This window comes from Phaethon lepturus, unplaced genomic scaffold, assembly GCF_000687285.1.
Source record: "Phaethon lepturus isolate BGI_N335 unplaced genomic scaffold, ASM68728v1 scaffold16392, whole genome shotgun sequence".
NCBI classification, from domain to species: domain Eukaryota; kingdom Metazoa; phylum Chordata; class Aves; order Phaethontiformes; family Phaethontidae; genus Phaethon; species Phaethon lepturus.
In genome coordinates this window covers 4003-24020 of record NW_010521377.1, presented here as the reverse complement: position 1 = coordinate 24020, position 20018 = coordinate 4003, and the positions used below count along the sequence as shown (strand labels likewise).

Below are 20018 nucleotides of genomic sequence, written 5' to 3'. Positions count from 1 at the left end.
CGGCATTCTAAGCTTTTATTTTAATAGTTTGCACACAAACAAAATAGCACAATTTGGCATTGGTTGTAAAAGATCTTGGAAATGGAAATCTAAAGCTCTCGCTGTGGAAAAACAGCAACTGAAATTAAAGTGCTTGTCGTAATCAGAATTAACTTTGGGGTAGGAGAAAGCATTTGCTTCACAAGATAGCTGAAATCTCACTGGAATTTTTTTGTTTTCTTCCGAAAGCCATTTTAAAACTTAAGTAGCACTGAGTCAACCATTATCCTGAAAACTGAGAAATGCTCTAAATATGGTATATGTTAATAAACGATGCTTTTTACCCCTAATACACATAGTTTAATGTTGTTATATGATACATAAATGCATTTTGAACATTTTAATTGGTCTGCTTGACCTTGGGCGCCAGTCCCTAAAGCTGGCTTCACCTCCCTCGTTTCTCACTTTATTTCAGGAAATAACATCCTGATAGTGGCCCACGCATCCTCCCTGGAGGCTTGTACCTGCCAGCTCCAAGGGCTCTCGCCGCAGAACTCCAAGGACTTTGTACAGATGGTCCGAAAGGTAATTACCAGCAGCAGTAAAGGTCGCTGGCTTTACAAAGAGAAAAGAAATTTGCAATCTGCTTAACCAGGCAGAGGACACTTTGTTCCTCCCGCCCGATACCGTTCTGCCCGTTATTGCGTTTCATCCATTTCACAAGTCACGAGAGTAAAGCAGATGGGATTAAGAGGCTTATCTTAACGTGTCACTTCTGTAACAGATAGCACGGGATCAGATGCCCACCTACAAATGGGCTTGCAGGGCTCTGCCTTATGCTTGTAGATACCAGGGGCCCTCCAGTGCCGACAACACCCTAACCACAGTTAACGGGGCACTTCTGCCCTACGCCACTTCCCCTTCTCATTTCACTCGGAAGAGTTTTTTTTTGAAGAGCTGTTAACCGTCAGAGAAGAGGACTGAAAATGAGAACGGGGTCTTCTGCCTTCATTCCTTTACTCCAGCCCTGGCTAAGGAGAGGGCATTGCCCAGTGCCAGCCTTGCAGACACTCTCTGGGATATCCATAGCTGGCTCCTGAGCCAGAGCAGCATCCGCGTTTCTCCTCCATGGCTGTGCTGGGCTCCAGGGTTTGGGACCATGTCAGCCAACAGGATATCTTTGGTTCGAACTGGCCCATATTTAAACCACCTTACAAAGGTATAGCACAAAGTCTGGCTGTCACACCTGAGTCCTACAATCATCTTTCGAAAATGGACTTGGGGGAGAGTGAGAAAGAGATAAGACAGCGAAATGCTTCGGTAGCACAGCAGGATTTCAGCCCTTAGGGCAGCTCCCTCCTTGCACAGCTGGATCCCCGCTCATTGCCTTTATTTCCGTCTCTCTTCACGCAGATTCCGTACCTGGGGTTTTGTTCATGCGAAGAACTGGGAGATACAGGTGTTTGGCAGCTTACGGACCCCCCCATCCTCCCTCTCACACACGGACCAACTGGAGGCTTTAACTGGAGAGAAACCTTACTACAAGAATAGGCAAAGCTACACGAGCAAGGAAAACCCATGGCCTTTCTAAGCGTTGGAGAATGTCTCTTCTTTCTTGTGTTTATTGACAGTGAGAAAATAGTCATAATATGTTCAGTGGATCACACAAACAGCTGTTCTAGCATATCTCTCACGCAGCCGCAGCCACAGCCATGCAAAAAATTTCATATACAACTAGGCAAATACAAAAGGGAGTGATCTGAGGGAAAAAATATTAAAGATGCAGATTGAAGCTCTTGCACAGCAGGGAGTCTCCGTTTAGGCAGTAGCTCAGGTAGATTTTCCCCCCTTGAATGGAGCTCTGATAACACCAGTGACTTTCACTGCCTTCTGCACCGCGTTAGAAACAACTAGCACCGTGTCAAAGTTGAGCATTCAGGATGCTGGGGGGGGTTCACTACTATTTTTGCAAAGCATTAGCAGGCTTGTTCAGGACCACGTGTTGACAACCCCTCACTCGCAACCCCTAAATTCTCAGCACCTTCTCTAAAGCGTACCACCACCAGCTGGAAATGAGAGTCCAGCATTGCCTTCGCAGGCAGCAGCAGATTATTCCTCTCCTCAACTTCAGCAGCGCCTTCGGGGTTGTGTTGGGCACACCGTGGATGCAAAGGTTGATGGACGCTGATCCGCGTCAGAAGAAAATTCTGAATTTTGCCTCCATTACAAATGAAGTCTGCACATCAAAAGACAGCACCGTTGTGAACAAAGACTGGGAGCAGTTTCCTTTAAGTGGAGATGAAATGAGACTTTTCCAACCAAACCTAAAGGATTTAGAAAGTTGGGGGGGGGTGTGTCCTTTATTGAGGTTATTGAAATCCACCCTTGTGCACAGACCCAGCCTAAAGTGTTTGTGTCTTTTAAATTCTCTTCAGAAAATCTTGAAAAAGGATTTTCCCTTTTATACTGAGATTTTGTGCTGGTCATTTACACAGTGGTGGCTTTCTGTCCCTTGTGAGCTTTTCCGTCAGCCCTGGTGAGGTTCTGCAGTAAGCAGCTTTCTTCGGGAGGTAACGATGAAATCAAAGAGATGCTGAAATTCAGCCTCCGCTGCATGCTTTGCTTCCTTAATTCCTAAGTGCTATCTGTCATAAAGACAAAGCAGAGCTGAAAAAACAGTACATGTAAATTTAGGAGCAACATGCTTTGGCCTATTAAAATGCTATTTATCCGATGGGGGAAGGGTTATGTTTTGGGGAGAAGGGGAAGAGAAGGGTTTCGATCTGTAGCTAAAATCTTTGAAATCACAACTCTTAGTTCAACAGCCTGCAAGATGCCAATACCAGCTGCTTCACAGGAGAATGCAAAATAGTAGTTTATAGTATAAACTGGCTTCAGAGCAGGTTTCTTTTAGATTGTTGTTATCTTAAGTCATCTGCCTTGGGTCAAAAAATTCCTGCAGACATTTGTACGAGTCCTATCAGTGTAGGCTCGCTTTCAGAAGGTACTTAAAAATGTGCTTAAATGGGATGAAAGAGATTTAGGCATACTCCTTCCTTTGTTTGGACTGTAAGTCTAGGTATTCTCATAAATACCATCAAAGGCAAGTTCAGAAGAACCAGGAAAGAAATTCTGGCATCCCAGTTTTTTTTTCTTCAGTCCTGCAGAAAGCGTTACGGCACAGAAGCTTATGCTGGCCAACTTTGAGAAAGGCTTATTATTCATAGCAAGATCAAAGTTTGATCTCGTTTTGGGTTTTCTTAACCTATCAAGCCTTCGGCAGGACTGGTCTCGCCCTTCAGCAGGGTCTGACCGAGCTGCGCTGTCAGCAGTCAGAGCAGCCGGGGAGGGACAGACTGCAATCGCTCTTCTAAAGAGCCCAAACCCTCTGCAACTGCGGTGCAACACAGCTCCAGGGGTTATAGCTCAGCTTTGTCTCTGGGCTTTACTGGGCTTGCCAAGGAGACTACGCCAGATTCTGTACAGATTTTGAGCCAGCAGAGAGTTCATCCTGTGCAATATGTCACGATAGTCCATTATTTATACGTTTATGACTATTTAATACACAGTAGGCCATTCGTAAGTGCATTATTATACCAGGGATGTATACTGAAAAGTCAGGGAGATAGATAACTTATGAGATGACAGAAGAAACTGCTCCTGTGCAGTTATACCACTGTCACTTTAGTTTTTAACTGTAATTTAAACTATTTTTGGCTGTGTACAGACATTCTGAAGAGCATTTCTGGCTTGTTTTCCTCCATGCTTACTCGCTGCAAATTTGCAAAGAGTTTAAAACTAAATGGATGACAATCACACCAAAATGAATTTGGTTACTGATGCATGTGTGATTCTTTGGACTGCTTTTTGTTTTACACTGTGGGCCAGCAAGATGTAATTTCAGGCAACAAATATTGCCCATACAAAACAGTGGAGACTGCTTAGGTCCTACTGCAGTTAAACGACATTACAAGGAGTTTATTTAGACAGAAGCATGAAACGGAGAGGGAACAAAACCTGAATGCACAATTTGAATATTGTACTAGCTGATCTTTGCATATAGTAATATAGAAAAGAGTGTTCTGTTTGAGATGGTAGATGTTAAAATACTCTCTTCTTAGAAAAAAGAGTATATTTTTTGATGTTTGGGAAAGTATTTTGACAATTGTAGTCTTATCTCAAATTAGATTTTTCAGGTGTCAAGAATCTCAGAAAGAAAAATCTTGTTTTCTTGTAGCATTTTGATTTCTCGTAGGGGTTTTGCGTTAAATAATGTCATGATGATAAGGCTTATTGGGGGGAAAAAAGAAAAAAAAAATGTTCCTTTTAAATTTTTGAGATGTTAAGAATACAAAACAATTGCTGCTTCACTTTCACTCCATTGCTGCTCATTAATGTGTATTTAACGTCACTTCAGTGTTTTGTCCCAGAAGAACATTAGACTTGATCTGTCTGAAGTGCATGCAAGTCTTTTCCTTGCCATCACTGTGAGCTGCATCAGATCCCAACAGTTTAATTAGGGTATAGGAGGCAAATAGCAGTTCCTAGATTTTCCCTTCTCTTCCCAATTAAGGAACAAAGCTGGAAATCCAGCAAGAATGAGTTGGTCAACCAGTATTTTCATAAACTGCAGCTTAAGGGTTGAGCTAGAAAAATACAAGAATCAAAGTGCAGCGGCTGGCGGGATGACACTTGGCACCAGAAGGTCAAAACCAGGGCACTCGAAAAAATTCAGGTTTGGTCAAAAATTTGTCCTTATCACTAGACTTTATATCTCCCTCTGCTCAAGTGGATGGGAGGGGGCTGCAGGATGCCCCAAGGCTTGAGCTCTGCCTGGGGATACCTTTCTAGTTTAATGCAGGTCTAAAAGTTTCGCGCATTTCCCTGACGTTTAGTGCAGTGGCAGCTACAGCCAAACACTTAAATCCTCTTGAGCGCGGAGCCGTCAGTGTAAATTGAGACTGTATAGTCAAATCAACAGAGCTTTGCTTGTTTATACAAACTGAGGGTCCAGGCCATAACTCCAGAAAAAAAAAAAAAGTATTTCCCTTTTCACGCAGTCTGAACGGTTTCAGAAAGAAGTCAGCTGGTGGTAGGAGCCTCCTTCTCCTCCGGTCTTAGCTTCTAGCGTCAACGTTCTTATGAAAGTGCTAGTTTACATCACCAAACAAGTGGTTGTTCACAAAGAATTCCGCAGGAATTATCTTTAGTGAAGGCAACACAAGTACCTCTGCAAAGCAAAGGGCGTGGAAGGGAGGCTAGAGTGCTGTTTCCCAGCCTATTATTTTGTGTCCGCGGCGCTGAGCCCCCCCGGGAGCACTCTCTCGGGGACGTGGGTACTGTCAGCTTTGACTGCGCCCTAACTGCGGCCGTTGGGAAAAAGGTGAGGGGACGGGGCTGCGTACAGCACCGGGACGGGCTCAGCCTCCCCGCTTCGCGCCCGCGTACGGCACGGAAGAAGCTGATGCTTCTGCCCCTGGGTCGCGGGGGTCCTCGCAAAGGCCCGACCCAGAGCCCAGGGAAACGAGGAGGAGGATTTCACGTTACCTCCTCAGGCTTGGGACGAGGCTGCGCAAAGCCTGGTCCGACCCCAGGCTGCTCCCCCCGACCGCCACGGACTTAACGAGGAATTCGGAGCACCCGTGTCTGTGCGGGGCTGAGCCCTCCCGGTCCCCATTTAAGAAATGCTTGCGGACGTAGGGTGAGATTTAGTGTCCGATTATATTCGTGTTCATTTCACAGAGAGGGACGCTAGACCACCGAGTTGGGCTGTAGTCCACTAACCCTCATCTAAACCCAGAGCTGCAAACCAGTTTGTGATGCTTCACAACTTAAAATGGATTGAAAGTCCGTATGAAAACTGCTGTTTAGAAAGGAAGGTTTAATAGGTTTGGTTTGTTTTTTAAAAAGAGCCTAAGCATAGAGGAAATTATTTGAACTTTATGAAACGGTGGGGGTAGCAGACATGCTTAAAACAGTGAATGAATGAACAGAACGAAAAAATTAAGCAGTAAGTGTGATTGGTTCCATACGCTCTGAATCACTACTTACTTCTCACCATTTCCACAAATACTTGTTCCCTGGGGAATATTCATGAACCATCCATGCTGCGTAACAGAAAATACACAGCCAGTTCCTTTCTATTACTTCCCATTAAAATGTATTTTCTGAAGTTTCGCTCTGTGGACATCTCTTAAAACTTGATGTTATCAATGAATACTTTTTTTAAACTTTATTTTAAACCTGTTGTATCGTTCTGTTTATTATGTTTTTTTAGTGTGAGCAGATTGTATTTATTTGAGAAAAAAATGTTTGCTGTTTAAAAAACCCAATAATTGTATTGCCAAAAATAGCTGTAATTACCTGTGACATCTGTATTTTTTTATTTGGGGGGGGTTGGTTGGTTGTTTTTAAGCTCACTTTCAAGTGCTAACAACTGTTAAAACAACCACTGCATTTTAATTTGCTTATGACATTAAATGGATTTCTCGGAAGTGGGACAAAAATGTCTTGTAGATGATTTAATAAAGATGCCACGCACCCACAGCTCGTCCTTCCCATTTAAATTTTCCTCTCAAGCGTGTTGGACTTTGCCGGCGTGAATATTCTGACACAGACCTCCAATGAAGTGCCCCCCAAGGGCCCATGCGTTGCTGGGGTGCACCTGAGCAATGTTCTCAGTGGCTCCAGCAAGACGTAGGTAGGAAAAATGCCTGTACCGGGTGCATGCCGGGCCCCGTACTGGGACCTTGAAACAAAAAGGGAGTCAGGGCTGGTCCTCAGTTTGGGTTGCAACGCCGCCCTCACCACCTCCCATTTCAGGATGCCCACCCGGATGGGGTGTAAGCCTCAGAAGCATCAAGGAGAAAAGGGAATTTGAGCTACATTTTTCTTCCTTCCACTCAAGATGAAGTTCATTTATTTGACAGCAGATGGCACAAAACCATCTCAAGTCTGGTTTTCCATCTCCCGCAGAGGGACGGAGTTTTCCCTCTGGGTTGGAGGCAGGTAGCCTCAGCCTCCCTACTACTCGATGGCTTTTTTCCCCCGGAGTTACTTTACTGTCAGATTTAGACGCGTGGAACTGGAAGCACAACTTTTAAACCAAAGCAATGCTTACCTTTACAACACATATCTTCTTTCTTGATCTGGATTTTTTAATCCAGCAACACTTTAGCAGCCAGTGAGACTCCTTCCTTTCAAACCAACTAGCTACACTAAACTTCATGGTCTACAGCTCTGTTTTCCAGTAAAACTGACTATATTACGATTAACATAAAAGCCATGGCTTTTATCAATCAAATATATGCTAATAGAATGATGCACTTCCATGCACCTGGAAGTTTCATGGAAACAGGTCCTAATAAATTAGAAGTGAAATGCATAATGTGTTTTGAATGAACCATTTTGTCCAGTTCACTCAAACCCATGTCCTGCAAATGCACATGGTTTTTAAACCATATTTCTTATCTTATTAAAGTTAGCTCCTTTTGGCAGTATCAGTCATTTGCACTAAATGCCGGGCAGTTGCAGAGAAGTGCCAGAGGAGGATCTGGCAAAGCCTTTTTGGAAATCGGCACACGTGGCTACATCATGAGAAGCGGCGCTGCCTACAAGCGGGCTTGGATAAATCTTGTGACGTTACTGGACATCACACACCAGGAGACACAAAAAGCTTTGTTATGCCCCAAATTGCTCCTGAAATAATCAGACCTGCAAGGGGACACGGGAAACCCAGATTCTGCCATTGGTCCTGTGGGACCTCCTGGCTGTAGTCATCCCTCCGCCCCGTGGTTCAGCGCCCAGCGAACCTTTCACAACAGCCTCACCACTGCTCTTCATTCCCCAGAGAGCCGCAAACCACACGCAGCAAATTACCTTTCTCTCGTTATTTGTTTTGCCAGGATCCCGGCAAGCAGAGCAAATCAAGCCCCCATACCTGCAGTGGTACAAGGTGCAGAGTGACGCAAGACTGTTTTCCCAGGGATTTAAACCGCACAGCTGGGTTTTCAGGCAACCTTGCAATTACTGCACTACAGAGCACAAATAAGCTCTGCCTTCCGGGGTGCCTCCCCATCTCGGGGGATTTAATCCTCCAGAGTGCAGGATTACCCCAAGGTCCACGTTTCTCTTAACCTTTACCTGCTTCCCCCTCTATATACATCTCCCCCGCACGGACGCTGAGCGGGATGGAGCTGGAGGGGGTGCGAGGTGAAGTGCCCCCAGTCCTGTCGCCCACCGGTTTCGTTTTAGGTGACCTGTGAGGTCACCGATTTCTCAGCAGTCGCCAACACATAGGAAACGTGGGACGGGGGGAGAAGAGAGCGGGACAGCAGAGAGAAGGGAAGGAGGCAGAGCCCCGGGCAGGGATGAAGTCACGGTAAACCTGCTCCCCGCCGTGCCAAAAGGGGACCGGCTGCACAGCAGCCCCGGCAGAGAGGGGAAGTCGGCACAGACCGCCCGTGCCCACACCGCGACATGGCTTTCACCAGGGTGCTACACGTCGCGGCTCTGTTCCTGATGCAAGGTAAGCGCTACGCGTTGTACATCTCCCCTTTGCAAGCAGTCCAGCCCGGAGAGCTCCATTGCCAGAGCTTCAGCACACCAAGAGCGAGGCAGCTTTGCTGTTGTTTTCTTGTTGACAATGCCGTACTGTCACCCAGCTTCCAGCTGACTCCCAAACCCAGCATCAGTGAGACCAATTCACCTCCTAGCAGCACGCTCGAGATGGCAAAGCATTGGCAAATCAAAAGGTTCTCCCTTAAATTTGGACAGTGGATCACTGCTTACTCTCCACGGCTTGGGTATCTGTGTACGCCTTTGTTCATGTATTGTGTAAAAAGAGGCTAATATAGGAAGTCAGGGTAATTTAGAAAGTTCTTGCAAAGTACTTTGAAAATGAAAAGCTCTTCAAACGCTCAATCTCCTTACTCCTACTAGAGGATGTAGCTTGTACCTACTTTGCTAATCTCTCTTTCATACACAGGAGAGTGTGAAAGATTCCTATTTGACCATGTCAAACAGGGAAAGATTTACGTAAGGAAAGCAGCAAAACAGCTATCTACAGCTCAGCATTCTTGCAGGCTTCACTCCTGACCTTGGCAGGAGGAATGCACGCGCGAGCCTGGCCGAAGTAATCATCCCTCTCCCTTCTTCACAAACGCTGCAGCAAAAACCCCGGCGGTGCTACTGCTAACACTCGGGAATACTCGCACACACAAAGGTATTGTTAACGGCGGCCACATCAAATCTCGGTGCCTAAACAGCGACAAAACATTCTGTAACGGGTGTAGTATTCTTTGGATATTTTATTACCTTTGATTGCATTTAATATAAGCCAGGCTTTAAGGAGCGGCCAGTCACAGCCTAGCTGAACTAGCACTTGCAGCGCCCTTTAAAGTCGCTCCAAATCAGCGGCTGCCACTCCGTTTCAGCGTACGACCCCTCTTCCCCCAGTATTGCCGCAGACTCCTGCACGATGAAGTTGTACCTGCTGATAACTGCTAGCTGCTCTGTTCTTGGCCACCAGAATTAATTCAGACTCCCACTCGCAGGTCAGCAGCCACAGGCCAAAAATAACTCGTTGCACAGGATGCCTCTATAGGCTACAGTTTTAAAGTTAACTCTGACATGATGCATGGAGTGCGTATCACCACCGCAAGTTCTCCATGCGCTTTCTGAAGGCTAAAACAACAACAACGAGAGGCGTGAGCCATTCTGCTCAGTTGCATTCTGCAATTTCTAGCATGAAATTGTTGCCTTGTCTTGCCAAGAAGGTGGATATATCACTACACTCGATGCCAGACTAATTTTTCCAGGTAGCCAGGGCACCTGGGCTCTACATGGTACAACCACCACTGTCCTCTGGAGCTGGCATGGGAGCATCTCCCACCCCAGTGACTGTAGTGTGGTGGGCTACGGTGGTTTGAAGACCACAGCCACGTCAAACTGCTCCCTGTACGAGGAAGGAAATGTGACCTGCGAGACACGGTCTGAATGAAACCATGGTCTCTCATGGAAATTACGTATATGCCCTGTCCTGGGGGCCGCTCTTTTCTGTTTTAGGAAAGCAAGCACCACCCCCACCTTTCCTTGCTCAGTCTTGCTGCTCTCACCTCAAAAGGTGCGACTTGAAAGACCCCACACTGCTGTTAGCGGCAGGAAACCATCGCTACGAAAAAATGCAGAAGGGCCCCGTGGAAAACCACAGACAAGGCCCTCTCTGCTGCCTTAACAACACGCACCTCCTGACACAGGTCTTCACAAGTGGAACCCATCCAAGGAGGTTTTCCTTTTCTGCCGCTCCTCTGCGAGCGACCCCCACGTGGCACGAGCCCTGAGAAGCCAGCTGGGACACTAACTCTAGGGAACGGAGGTGGAAACAAGCGGAAATACCAGCCAAAGGCACCGATGTGCCATACGAGATGGTAAATCAGTTATGGCCACTCCAAGCTCAACGGCGCTTTGCCGGTGTACAGCAATTCAGTCGAACCCAGCCTGTGGGGTCTCAGCACGGTGCGGTAAGGATATTCAGCCCATCTGTATCGCACGGTTTCTCTTTAGCTAAAGCGGCATACGTCATACGTACAAATTTGGAAGTAAAACTATTGAGACATTACAAGGAAATACCTTCTACAGGCTTGTAGGGTCCAAAGATTAGTTAGTGAAAAAAGAGAAAAGATCTATGGTGTCTTCGCTATTTGTGAAGTCCCAGGCTCCATCGCTGACCATTTTTCCGTGCCATCGCTGGCCCAGGAAATGTCACGTGTGCGCAACTCAACGGAGAGGCATGGAACACATCCCCATGGGAAACTACCGTCTTACAAGGAGACAAGTCCTTCCTCTGATTTTAGTCATAAAAGATCAGGTCCAGCAAGAATGCCCTGCGATAGCTTCGTTTTTGGTATATTTTTAAATGTTTTTAAGAAAATGAAAAGCTTTCCTGAAGCCCAGAAAGATTCATTTCCCCAAACCACAGCGCTCGTCTATGCGGTAGGAACTTGCAGCAGACAGCTACCTGGGAAATAAAATCAAAACACACAAAACAGGAACGAAAAATAAAACCCTTTTACTGGCTATTTACTTAATTCTGACCCAGGCACTGCTCTTAGTAATTTCTCCAGGGCATGCTTTTTTCTAGAGAAGGCAATTCATTCCAGCTCATCAAATATTTTCACAAAGTGTATTATATATCTTAGAATGTCTGGAGAGTAAAACACACTTTACTGCCCGTCTGTAAAATGAACTGGGAGGAGAGAGAATGAAATTTTTAGTAACCTGGGCCAGGCCAGGTTTTACAGATCCTGCCTGCAAAAGACCTTTCAAAGCCAGTTCAAAGCAGCTGCAGCATTACACTTTCTGAATAAAAAAGCCTCATTTTTCAGAGGTGCTGATCATTCACTGCTCAGTCGCACACGCTTGCCGGTCAGGTTCAACAGCTCCAGAATGGAATGTGGAATAGCGAAAGTCAATGTTTGTGTTAACATCCAGGGAAAACTTGGCATTAAATGGGTCTGCTCTCAATTCTTCAGTGGCTTGTATGGAATAACATCCAATAACTAAATCTGGTTGTGCTGGCGGGTGAAGATCACAAACGTTTGGTACAAGTCTTACCTTAGTGACTGCGATGACCTGTCTAATGACTATGATTTCTTTATATCAGTACAATCACACCAGCAAGTTTCCCAGTGTAGAAAAACCTTTACACCCTTGAAAAATTGGAAGTTGACATATTACTCTGTGCGAAACGTTCTCACTCTACTTCATGTCACATCTTAATACTTGTTTTTTCCCCTCATCTCTGGCAGGGGATTTTCCAGGAGCTGGCAGTGAAACCGTAACTCTAAAGGAAGGAGAGGACCTAATTCTCCACTGCACCTTCAGCGGTGACAACCATTCTGCCCGGCAGTGGTTAAACCCTCACGGGTTTTCCATTTTTCTAAACACCCATCGGGGTAAGTGTGAAAACTGACAGCAGCACTTTCCACGTGGGGCTGGAGGGTCACTCAGAAGTGGGCTTTCCTGGCTCCCACCCATGGCCAGTCTGACTCACCTGCAGCCCAACCAATTGAGATGGTTTTACATTCAGCCCCTTTCTGGCAGGAAGCTGATGAAATGGAAACCTCCACAAGAGTGGTCTGGCACTAGAGCTTTTAGCAATGAGCTGTAGTTATCACCAGCACCAAGGTATTAACACAAAAACCCACTCTTGCCTTACAAAAGAGACAGGAGTGGACGTGCCTGAAAGCCCTGGGTACTCTTCTGCTCAGAGGGCATTTGATGTAGTGCATCGAGAAAATATTTAGAAAACAAGAAGTGATCTCTAATACATGCCGACAAAGCCAAAGTTACAATTACTGTGTTCCCTTCCACTCCCTACACCTCATGTCTCTCTGTCCTTAACTGTCCTCTTGTTGGTCCAAATTCAACAGCTCTGCAAGAGAAGGACTGCCTTAGTCTTCCTCATTTGTGGAGTACCTAGTCAGCATCCCTGGTTGTTAAAGCCTTTAGGCTTTAATGATAATAATGACTGGGATTTATCCAAATGACGCTGGGTACCCAACTCCCATTGAAACCGCCCAGGAACTGAGGGTTCTCTTTGGTTGCTCTGGGGATCCCAGCCACGGGGTCTTGCCACCTGCATTTCTAAATAGAAAATGTCATGAGTAACCGTTGCTCCTATTTACTCAGTTACAAGAGCAAGTGGGACAAGTGTTCATTAGCAATTTTAAATGACTCACACATGTATGTACTAGGAACTCCTTCCTGTGGAATCCAGGATCCCAAGTCCAGTACTCTTAGTATAATGCCTATGAACCATTAGATTCAAATGGGATCCAAAAAAACTCCCTGCTGAGCCACTGGCAGCTAATCACTATGGGAAACAGGGCTATGGCAACCAGCCCCTTGCTGCTTTGACATCCAGGCTTCCAAAAACCACAGCAGGCTATGGCAGGGGTTCCTCTCCCCTGTTGCAGTCTATTAGTCCGATCATGCACCCAGGAGCTGCAAGACCTATGAGGAAATCACCTCTCCTTCAATGATCTCTATTTCTGACACATACGTATGTTCTCAGTATTTTATACTGTAGAGGTAGGCAAGAGTAGCGCAAATCCCTTCATTCATGCAAGTTCGCTATGGCCCTGGCTACAGCCACAGACGCTCTCTTTCTATGCAGAGAATTTTGGAGAAAGACACTTTATTCTCCCCATGTCCAGTTTTAAACATCTCCATCTTTTAAAGGCTCAAGCCCTTTTGATGCTTAAAGTTTTGCTGAGTTGACACAGCAATTTAATAAGGTTAGAGAAAGAACATATCCATTGGCATCTATAGGAGCAGGCTCTAACCCAAGCGAACAAAACAGTATCTGTCTTAAATCACCTGAGGATTCAACCCATAGTTTCAACATCCCATGATTATCCTTCAGTAAGACGCATGCTATAACACCCACAGGGACTAGAGTTTGCAGAGCATTTGGATCCTTGATAAGTCAGACACGCTGAATTTTTTTCCTTTTACAACACAGAAGAAAACAGTCCTCATTTAAAGAGAAACCAAGATTTACATTGCGCACAGACATTTTCATTTTTTTATTCTGAATCACCACTGTGAATCTCTGTCACGTTGTTTCTCCAGCAAACCACTTCGTGAATCAGTTCCCTCCAGTCTGACTGTAGCTAAAATTATGACAAGCTAGCTACAAGTCTTACATCATGGTGATTTCAAAATCCTTTAATATTTAATCACTTCCATAAATTATAGTACTGCTGTGATTTTCTCCAAACTCTCTACTTTTACAAGACCTCAGCTAAAAAAAAAAATAATAAAAAGATAGTTTTTGAGGTCTTTTTCTCCCCAATGACTGGTACCCATCCCCAGTTTCAGTTCAATTCGGGGGCAGAAAGTTACACTTTCTGTGCTGCAGTTGTGGGAAAAGTCCATGTGACTCGCTGGCCTGATGCCAAGGACTCCCATGGGTCACGCAGGGGGAAGAATGAAGCAGAGACTAGAAAGTCGAGAGAAAGGGGACTGTACAGCAGCGTACAGATATCCTGGAAGACAGTCTCATTAAAATCAAGGTAATTAGACAGAGATAGTGGAAGCAAAACAGCCAATTAATAAGCAGTGAATAGAGAGGCGCGTGCTGACCATAGTGTTCATTTATATTTCACAAAATACACCCAAAGAAGGGAGGAGATTTTTTCTAGGCCAAATAAAGGCTTGGGGAACGGGGAAGGGAAAGGTCCTCAGTTCATGCATCTATGCTCTATATTCAAAGGTCACGTTACTTTCCTGACCACATACCATATCCTCACCCCGCAGCGTTTTCTTATATCTATCCATGTAAAACACTCAACGCAAATTGTTAGAATGCCTGGGAACACAGGAGTAAGACCCCCTGAAAATACAAGCAAGAAAAAACATGTCATTTTCCCCACTGGCAGCATACACACCCCCTCCCTCAGTTTACTGCTGCCTCTCTACTAGCGCAGCACCGGCGAGGGATGTTTTGTGCTAGAACATCAAGCGTTGATGAATTTAAAAAAATGCAATAAGGAAAACTATCCTCATTCATAACTGCTTTGATTATCCGTCTTCCTCTTACGTACCAACACGCATCGCACGCTGGGTTTTGTTTTCCTTACAGCTTTACGGGATCGGAGGTACAAACTTATCCATTATTCAAAGGATGAATTATCCATCCGACTGTATAACGTAACAGTGCACGATGGAGGCCTATATAAATGCTTCTACTACAGCACCCCACTGAAAAGCGAGAACACGACTGTTGAGGTATTAGGTAAGTTCCTTCACCTGCTTTGCTCCAGAGGAGCAGAGCAACAAAGCCAGCTCCTCAACTCCAGACCTTGATTGTGCTTAACACAACATAATCCTGGTCTTAGCTCAGTCCCCTCAAATAACGCTATGTCTGCAGCCATTCATAAAACCGAGTAGAAAGACGTACTATAACTGATTCTAAGTCTTCTTGCTGCAGCTGCTCCTTCTAACCCAGTACTGGAAGTATCCCAAGACACAGGGAGAAGCATTACACTGTCTTGCTATACCCAAGGATGTAAACCACAGCCCCAGATCACCTGGCTGTTGGACAACGGGATAGAGCTCCCTGGTAAGTGTTAAAGGACCAGGGATTGATTACTAACAACTTCTTATCAGTCTTGGGGATGTTTAAAAATACTGGACAGTGAAACACCTTCTGCAACACATGAGCCGGGACTACCATTCATGTTCCACTCATTTAGTACAAGTTGGCCCCCATGGTGTGGGTTTGGAGAAAAGCCAGCACTAAATTCACAGAATCACTAAGGTTGGAAAGGACCTTCAAGATCATCAAGTCCAACCATTAATCCAGCGCCACCGTGTCCCCTAAACCATGTCCTGAAGCACCACATCCACTCGTTTTTTTGAACACTTCCAGAGATGGCGACTCCACCACCTCCCTGGGCAGCCTGTGCCAATGCTTGACCATCCTCTCGATGAAGAAATTTTTCCTAATATCCAATCTAAACCTCCCCTGGCGCAACTTGAGGCCATTTCCTCTCGTCCTATCGCTGGTTACTGGGGAGAAGAGACCAACACCCTCGTCGCCACAACCCCCTTTCAGGTAGTCGTAGAGAGCGATGAGGTCTCCCCTCAGCCTCCTCTTCTCCAGACTAAATTCCAGTGTTTGTGCGAGGGAGAGGGCTCATCCGCTTTGCTCACATTCAGTGCAGACCACCACCCCTTGGCACCAAAACCCGCTGAGAGCCTGGAGTGAAACTCCACTAAAACCAAAACCCTCTAGGCACAATTTTCAAAGCCCCAGTATAACGTCAGTTAACAAATCCATTATAATTATTTCCCTGTTGTAACTGGTAGACAGCTTTTCCTCAGCTCCGCAGCAGCAGCCTTTCTCCCTCCTCTGTCCGTTCGGAGCCAGGCAGCTCACCAGCAGACGCAAGAAGAGAGCTCAGGAACCCCAGAGCGAGAGGTCTGCACGCGTCTGGGTGGACACACGTGAGGCACAGAGCCACCACATAGCTCAATTTCACTTGTGTACTATATAAATAGCTGCTTTGAAGGCCACGGTCTAATAACAACTACCTTATTAGCTGTAACTGTAGCACAGTGGAGAGGAAACGCGCGTCTGTATCAAAGTGTGAGGAAAATACCCATAGATGCAAATGTATTTTCTTTCACGTATTAACAGCCTCTTGTTTGTATTTTGTATCATCAAGCAACATATTCAAAGCTTAGCCTGCAATCTTCCACCCAAGGTGGCTTTTTTTAACTAAGAACTCTAGAAAACAACAGCGTGCCAGCCTGAATACATCCAGCACTATAGGAAAAAAGAAAGCAATCCAACCTGCCAGATACACGGGCGTTAATGCAACCGCATAAAGCCCCGTGAAGCGCTGCGCCCAGGGGAAGCGGCACGGCCGGTGAGCGAGCCGCACGAAAAGCTGCCTGCGACTGCAGGGGAAGGTGCTCTGTCCTGGAAAGGCGGGTTCTAAAATCCTGCGTGCCTTTGGGAAGAGCTGGGCTGTGTGTGGCTCTGAGGGCTTGGGGGAACACCAGCTGTAAAGTTGTGAAGAGTTCAGGGAAGCAGTGTGTCACCTTTAAGTTTTTATATACATTTTTCCTAATTTATCCTACATTTTTAAAATTTTCCTACATTTGTCCTTCTAAAAACAGGGGTTTCCTTAAACGTGAAACCACCTCAGTTCTGGCCCGATAAAGTATATTACTTGTAACCTCACAACACACAACTCAGATGCTAAACACCTCCCCCAACACATAAAGCCAACCACACGTTTCTCCGCTTATTTTAACAAAAACCTATACTTACCTCCGTCTCCTCCTCGGCGCGACATGCCGCACTACCAGCAGGCAGCCGTTGGAGGAAGCCATCCCCGGGAGAGCTACCTGACCTCCCACCCCACTCCCACCACGCAATCAAGCACCCGACCAGCCCGTGCCGGGGCTGCTCGGTTGGCTTCACCTGTGGCTGGTTTTCCGAGGAAGGCGCATTCACATGAAGAGGGGCTGATTTCTCCCCAGATCTGCTTGTGGCAGACACGAATTAAAGTGTTTGAAAGGAGGAAATAACTGTCCTAATTCGCTGTTTCTCAAACTTTCTGCATGTGCCTTTCCTTTTTTGAAGGTGACTGTCTTTGAGTAACACTCTTTTCTCCCCCTTCCATTCTCGGCTTTAATCAGTTACTGCAAATATTTCATTATACATATATAATTTTATATGTATATAATAGACTGGTCAGAAAATAGCTAATACATCTTAATTACCGGCAGCACCTCAGTTCCACCAGGGGTGAACCAGCTATAATTACTCAGCTGTTGCTGACAAATATTATTTCCTTCGTAGCAAAAACACTTTGAAATCCTTTTGAGCTCTTACATGACCCTGCTGGGGATGGAAAAGAGGGTTGAGAAATACTGGTTTATGTGGTACGGCAAGTTATCTGCAAAGGCTAATTTGGAAACAAGGAATTTCTTTCATTTAAGAAATAAGGGTGTTATCAAGGGTAACAGATCAAGAGAAAGCATCAGTTTGTTTCCAGAGAACCTCTACATTATAAGCAGACAGTAGAAATTATTGTGTGCCACCATTGGCATTTAAGGTAAACATCTGAAAAACATCAGCCCTTTTCACCAGGGCTGATCCAACAGGTCTCTTTGTGTCACATGAAATACATCTTTAGTTTTCCATACTGTATCGATGAGTAGAAGTCAGTATTACCTAGAGGACTCGGAACTACATCTGAAGAGTGACATGGCTTGCTCTAATTCATTATGGCAAGGCAATTAAGCTTTGTGTTTAGCTTTTCCCAGCTGCAAAAAGGGAAGAGTCAAACCTGCATTATAGGGATGATGGAGGACTTGCACAGGATGTCAGTGTTATATAAATGTTTATTTATTACAAATGTAAATATTGCATATCAATATTTATTGTGCATATTTATCAGTGTGCACAAATATTGCACAACTTTCATGTCTGGGGTAACAAATTCACAGCTATTAAGACACAAATTCAATGCCCTTGGATATCACATAGCAGAATCAGAACTTTTCTAGATCTCAGTCGTGCTGCAAACCAGCAGGTCCTTGCCCTGAGGCTCCCCACTGCGGGCCATGCACGGCTGTGGCACACAGCAAAGCAATTTATTCCGTTCAGTAAGGACCAAAAGTGCCGGTGGGTGTTTGGACATTTCACTGCCGTCCTCCGGGTACTGCGGGGGAATTTCCACACGTGAGTCACGAAACAGAGCGGAGGTTTTGGGTTCAGCACAGGACGTGCAGCGAGGTCTGCACTTAACCAACTGCCGAGGAAGGAAACATGACCTTGGTGCCTTTTGGGCTCCCGTGTAATCCATTTACACAATGAACCACTTGTGCGCAGTCATCAGGTGCTGCTTTCGCACAGCAAAGTAATGCAGATTGCGCCCGGCAGGTTTTTCGTTAAATTGCTCTTGACTAGAAAGCACTTAAATGTTTTCTTCCTATGGGTGTATAGGTGACACTACGCACAAGTTAGAAGGTGATGGGAAGAAATGGGCCACAACCAGCACGCTGACAGTCCTCGCCTACGGGCCCAATTCAACAGCCAGCTGTGTTGTTCGCCACCAAGCACTAAGAGAAGAGAAGCTGATGGCATCGTTCCAGTTTGAGCACCTCCCTGCGATGGGTACCGCAGGCTCCTTCAGCAGAGCCTCTCCCATTTTACCCCTCTGAAGTGGTGAAAGTTACACAGATACATACGCAAAGTTGAAGCCCATAGTCTACTGCCCCATGTGTGGAACCTATTTTTAAATGAGAGGGCTTTTTGGGGCAAAAGAACAACTCCAAACTAAGATTTGGGGGCTTTTTCCTGCTGCTTAACTACTTTAAAATTCATTAAACATTAAGCCACAGCAGCCTTAGCAGGTCAGTTCCCAATGCTGCTGCAAGAATTCAGGTGATGTTTGTTCTAAAACTTTAAGGATAACTCAAAGTTTATGTTCTCGAAATGCTGTGAGCTTCCCATGTTTTCTACGTATTAGACACATCCACCTGGAAAGCTAGCGGGGTGTAAATATTGTAAATTAACACAGAAGCTGCTCATCTAATAATTCTCAGAGTAGTCTGCCTTCCATCTATTTACTCATTTTTAGGATGGATCTAATTATGTGTACTTCATACTTCCTTAGATCGCTTGATTCAACAAATGCTCGTAAAGTGCTCTGAAAGTTGTCCTGTTGGCTTTTTTCAGGGACAAATACAAATCCTGCATCAGCTGCACTAAAGGTGGATACACCGGTATCTGAGAACGAGCAATCTACAGGTAGGCATTAACGGCTTGGCCTCTTTTTAATTAATGCACAGGTCAGATAAACACGGACTCAATCACCAGTTGCCATCAGCACTGAGGGACATTTTGCACAGCCTTCAGAACAGCTTTGTTTTTTTCCCCAGCAACCGCAGCAGTGTCAGATCTGAACAGCAGCACGGCCCCTGCTCCAAGCTACCCACAGCATACCGGTAAGGGTTTCACTTTCATTTTTCCCTCATTTCATAGCATTAAATATATGCAGAGGACAGGGAAGCTGACGGTGGGGCGGTAGGACTGTGAGCCTAGCCACTGATCAGATAGAGCACCCATGGAGCATGGAGCATATGGGGCAAGTTTCGTTTTTCAGTGATCGGGTCAATGGCAAACTGTGTCTTCTGATTTTTGTCTTGCGGTTGCGGGGGGTTTCCTTTAGGATCCAACCAACCAGCCGTCCCTTCTGCAGCACTGGAGGATCCAGTAGTTACCAACTCAGCGTCAACACCAACCCAGCAACACCTCCAACCAGATTTCACAGCTACTTGTAAGTTTGGTCTTAAGTTGCATGAATTTACCAAACCAGGACAGAAATGCTACCAAGAACAGCATCACATTCCACGTTACAAACAAGCGCGTAACATCAAACACGGCATTTCTTGCTCGTGTGGGGAGCCCTCGGTTTTGCAGCCATGAAAGCACACAAAGACTCTCTCGTTAG

The 20018-nt window shown here is 45.6% G+C and overlaps 2 protein-coding genes across 2 annotated transcripts in view; both read left to right on the top strand.

Annotated features, from left to right (window-relative positions):
• The window catches only part of UBASH3B (ubiquitin associated and SH3 domain containing B), a gene marked incomplete at its 5' end in the record, with an annotated part of 22448 nt that extends 20918 nt beyond the window's left edge, over positions 1-1530 (top strand). The window contains 2 exon segments of the mRNA XM_010281506.1: positions 455-564; positions 1393-1530. Of these exon segments, the coding sequence (XP_010279808.1) occupies positions 455-564; positions 1393-1530 (248 nt within the window).
• A 6927-nt stretch (positions 1531-8457) lies between these two features.
• The window catches only part of CRTAM (cytotoxic and regulatory T cell molecule), a 14862-nt gene continuing 3301 nt past the window's right edge, over positions 8458-20018 (top strand). Inside the window, exons 1-8 of the mRNA XM_010281505.1 lie at positions 8458-8506; positions 11787-11933; positions 14627-14779; positions 14975-15106; positions 18509-18679; positions 19244-19315; positions 19447-19512; positions 19737-19844. Coding sequence (XP_010279807.1) covers positions 8458-8506; positions 11787-11933; positions 14627-14779; positions 14975-15106; positions 18509-18679; positions 19244-19315; positions 19447-19512; positions 19737-19844 — 898 coding nt within the window. The remainder of the gene's footprint in view (positions 8507-11786; positions 11934-14626; positions 14780-14974; positions 15107-18508; positions 18680-19243; positions 19316-19446; positions 19513-19736; positions 19845-20018) is intronic.